This window comes from Tachysurus vachellii, chromosome 6 (assembly GCF_030014155.1).
Source record: "Tachysurus vachellii isolate PV-2020 chromosome 6, HZAU_Pvac_v1, whole genome shotgun sequence".
Taxonomy (NCBI): Eukaryota; Metazoa; Chordata; class Actinopteri; order Siluriformes; family Bagridae; genus Tachysurus; species Tachysurus vachellii.
In genome coordinates this window covers 30,979,644-30,983,389 of record NC_083465.1, presented here as the reverse complement: position 1 = coordinate 30,983,389, position 3,746 = coordinate 30,979,644, and the positions used below count along the sequence as shown (strand labels likewise).

The window sequence follows — 3,746 nt, the reverse complement described above, 5'->3', positions numbered from 1 at the left end:
ATAAGGCACTTCATAATCTTGCACCACAATAACTTACTAAACTTCTCCAGGTTTACACTTCTTCACGTGCACTCAGATCTTCATCTTCAATTTCTCTTGTGGTACCTCCGATTCAACTTACTACTATGGGTGCCAGATCTTTTGGTTATGTTGCCCCCCGCCTATGGAATTCTCTTCCCCTCGATGTTCGCAATAGCGAGTGCTTGCTGACTTTTAAAACGTGTCTTAAGTCTTATCTTTTTATACAGGCTTTCTTATAACATGTTTTATTGAGACTTAAATGCACTTTATATGTATATGCTGTTTGTTTATGTGTTTGTCTTATGCAATGACCTATATATTGCTTGTAAGGTGAACTTGGGTGTTCTGAAAGGCGCCATGAAAAAAAATCCATTATTAAGCTTTTTTGAGACAATGTCCAATGTTAAAAGTGCTATACAAAAAAATTGAGTTGAAATTAATTGAATTATTGTAGCTTGTGTACTTATGGACGTGGGACCTTTATTAGACAAGAGCATGTTCTTGTGGGGTTCTTCAGACTGTCATAGGACAATATTTTAAATAAAGAAACATTAAAAAAGATTAGCTACAGGGAATTCCACTCTCTCTCTCTCTCTCTCTCTCTCTCTCTCACATACACACACACACACACACACACACACACACACACACACACATTTCATTAACATCAATGCCAACAGCATGACCCGCTTTTTTTCTGAATTCTGTGCCAAGTCCTCCTCCTTTGCAAATAAGATAAGAGCTGTGTTGCATGAACTCTCCCAGCTCAGCGTTAATGTTTAGCCTGATAACCCTTCTCTCAGGGGGCAGGAGCCACAGCAATTTTCTTCACGCGCCTGTCTTCCACTTGCACTTTATTCTTTTGATTGAGCGACAAAATGGAGGAGACGCTCGAGGAGAAAGTTCTTGCTGAAGTGAAAGTCCCGGATGATGACCAAGGTATTTCGCTTAAATGACCAGCTTCTTCTTGTGTGTGAAAGTGAACTCAGTTCAGCACATTAAAGTATGAATAAGGATCTCACCGTTGCTTTATTTCTGTTAGCAGCACTAAATGAGCATGCTGGTGTTATTTCTGTCTGATGTTGTGTAAGTGTTTGCGTTGTGTAAATGTTTAATAACTGCAGTCACTTCTGTAATAGATACGTTCACACAAAAACATTTCAAAATAGATTGTTATAAAGTATCATAAGATCTGCAGCCTGCACTGACTGACACTCAGAATGACCGCTAATCTTCAGGCTACGTACCAGAAGTTACATTTCACACCTACTTAGTGCACTTATTAGAATGCCAGCCATCCCACACACTTAATATAATTTACCTTCTGTGAATCTGTACCATGATTGATCAGCAATACAAAGAAATGTGGGATGTTTTTGCAGGAGGAACCGGACGGCGGCTCCGGGATCGAGATCTGCTGAGGAAGAGGAAGGCTGAAGCTGAAGAGCGAGCGACTAACCAGTGGGTTTATGGGTAAATTTAGTGTCTGTACAGTGTACTGTGGGTTCATTAGCATCGTAGCAACATTGTAAACAGCATTGACTGAACACGTCTCGTCTTAGACGTAATTTATTTTTGTTTCAGCTGCTTCTTTCAAGTCACATGATTAGCACAGGAGTGTTTAGAAAGTCAGTATGAAAATTATGGAAATTGGTGTGAAGGTAAATTATTGTGACTGAAAACTAGAAAATCAGCTTTTACAGCTGTTTAAGATTATTTGTCTAATGTGTGTTATTTTACATAAACACTGCTGTCAGGTCCAAAAATCTGATTAGCTGATAGTAATAACGTGATTGGCTAAGAGTATGAGAAAAATATTGCAACGGTGTATGATAACTTATAAAATAAAATATTTGACCTTTGAACTCTGCTTCGTGTTTTCCTCTGCATATTGTACATGGTATGAAATCTCCTGCATGTTTTAGTCCTTTACTCTTATTGTGAAACCTGCAGAGCTCAAAGCAGTAAACGAGTGAAGAGAGAGACTAACAATGTTCCACGGAAGAAAGGCAGACCGAGAAAAAACGTCCCTGTGAAGGAACAACAGCCTGAAACGACAGAAGTTCAAGATGTGGGTGAAACAGTGACACTGAGTCAAGCAGAGGAGATGGTTCCAGCTCCACCTTCTGCCACTGTTTCCACTTTGGATTCTGTGTCCATTCCTGTCCAAGCACCTGCTCCTGCTCTGGAGCTTCCTCAGATTCCTGCTGGGGTTTCTGTCCAAATTCCTCTTCATGTTCCTGAGGTGACTCCAGAGATAAAGGCCAGCAGTGAAGCTCTTCTTCAGGAGGTTCTGATCGAAGATCTCGGCCCTGATGAGGAACAGGATAAAGCAGTGCTTCAAGATAAACTCGTAATCAATCAAGGTCTTAAACAGCATCCATTTTTTTTTTATAAAAACCACTATGCTTTAGATTAGTATTAAATGTTAGATTAAATGTGTTCAATTCAGGTTTATGTGTCTTTACCCTGAGAAGTTCGGCACTGAGGTCGGTCTGGACATCATCAGACAGATCAATGTGTCTGTCAAGAAACGTTAATGTTTCACTGGGTCTTTATTTACAATTGTGTTGATCTGAGTTCTTTACATGTATATATATATATATATATATATATATATATATATATATATATATGTATATAAATATATATATATATTTTATATACATATATATATATAAAACAAACTCATGCATATGGTCTCGTTGCAGGTGGTGTTGAGGAACCGTCAGCCATCGACGTTGGTGAACAGAATAAAGAGATCTCAGACACAGCATTAGCTTCGCCTCAGCCTGGAAACCTCATCTAATGAACCCCCAATTCATCTCAGCATCATCGCCATCACATTGTGTTACTCTGGTTTTTAATTCAATTGTGTACATGAGAAATTAGACCACAAAATGGACCAACAGCTCATCAGAGGCTCTGCAGAAGATCTGTAATTTAAATCAGGGACAAATGTATATTTATTAATGTGCTTATTACATTGTGCTGTTTTCTTAAACATTTAGCCATTTTTGTTAAATAAATCATTTTAAATAAAACCGTGAATTTCTGCCCGTTTATTTAACAAACACACTGCTGGTAAATATATAATAAAATATAATAAATATAATATGTATGTAGTATTTGAACATCATGTTCATCATGTTAAGCCCCGCCTCCAGCACTATGATTGGTTAGTCGGATCAAAACTATCCAATCAGAGGATTGAGTTTGAACACAAACAAATAACTGAAAACAGGCGAAAAAGCGCTTCATTTTTTTAACAACCTTTTTATTGTTTAAACGTTTATTTTAACAACAAATGTTGATCAAATATAAAATATTAAGACGTGAAACTAAGCGCTTGTCTATTGGTTTATCGGTTTAATCCCGCCTTGCTGTCCTGTGATTGGAGGATTGTGATTAAATCTCTCCAATCTACGGACAGAGTTTGAATATAAACAAACCAATCATAACGCAGAAAGCGGGAAAGTATGAACCAATCCTAGTTCAGCTGGCGGGACACTTACTGTCCAATCGTAGAGCAGGAGGCGGGGTTATATCATAATGCGGAAGTGAACGAACAACACGCTTGTTGGTGTAAAGTCACGTGTACTCACGTGTTCATCTGGTGGTGATTTTATGTTCACGCTGTTAAAACGCTTCTACACTTAAAATCGGTGCCTTTATTTATTTAAGGATGTCAGAGGGCACGTGCACCAGTTCAGAACACGTGCAGT

General features: G+C 38.3%; 2 protein-coding genes across 5 annotated transcripts in view; both read left to right on the top strand.

Annotated features, from left to right (window-relative positions):
- Positions 1-779: 779 nt before the first annotated feature.
- Positions 780-3,065, top strand: hemgn (hemogen). 2 transcript variants are annotated; one of them, XM_060873265.1, is made up of 4 exons: positions 780-960; positions 1,404-1,494; positions 1,975-2,387; positions 2,733-3,065. In XM_060873265.1, exons 1-4 carry the CDS (start codon positions 900-902, stop codon positions 2,828-2,830), a joined length of 663 nt encoding a protein of 220 aa, XP_060729248.1. In that variant the 5' UTR covers positions 780-899; the 3' UTR covers positions 2,831-3,065. The 2 variants fall into 2 exon arrangements, with proteins under 2 accessions (XP_060729248.1, XP_060729249.1); XM_060873266.1 differs by having other exon boundaries at positions 782-960; positions 1,404-1,482.
- A 515-nt stretch (positions 3,066-3,580) lies between these two features.
- The window catches only part of trmo (tRNA methyltransferase O), a 4,334-nt gene continuing 4,168 nt past the window's right edge, over positions 3,581-3,746 (top strand). Inside the window, exon 1 of one of the 3 annotated variants that reach the window (XM_060873263.1) lies at positions 3,581-3,746. This exon is cut by the window's right edge and continues 49 nt beyond it. In XM_060873263.1, coding sequence (XP_060729246.1) covers positions 3,707-3,746 — 40 coding nt within the window. In that variant the 5' untranslated portion in view covers positions 3,581-3,706. The other 2 variants (XM_060873262.1, XM_060873264.1) reach the window with 2 other exon arrangements.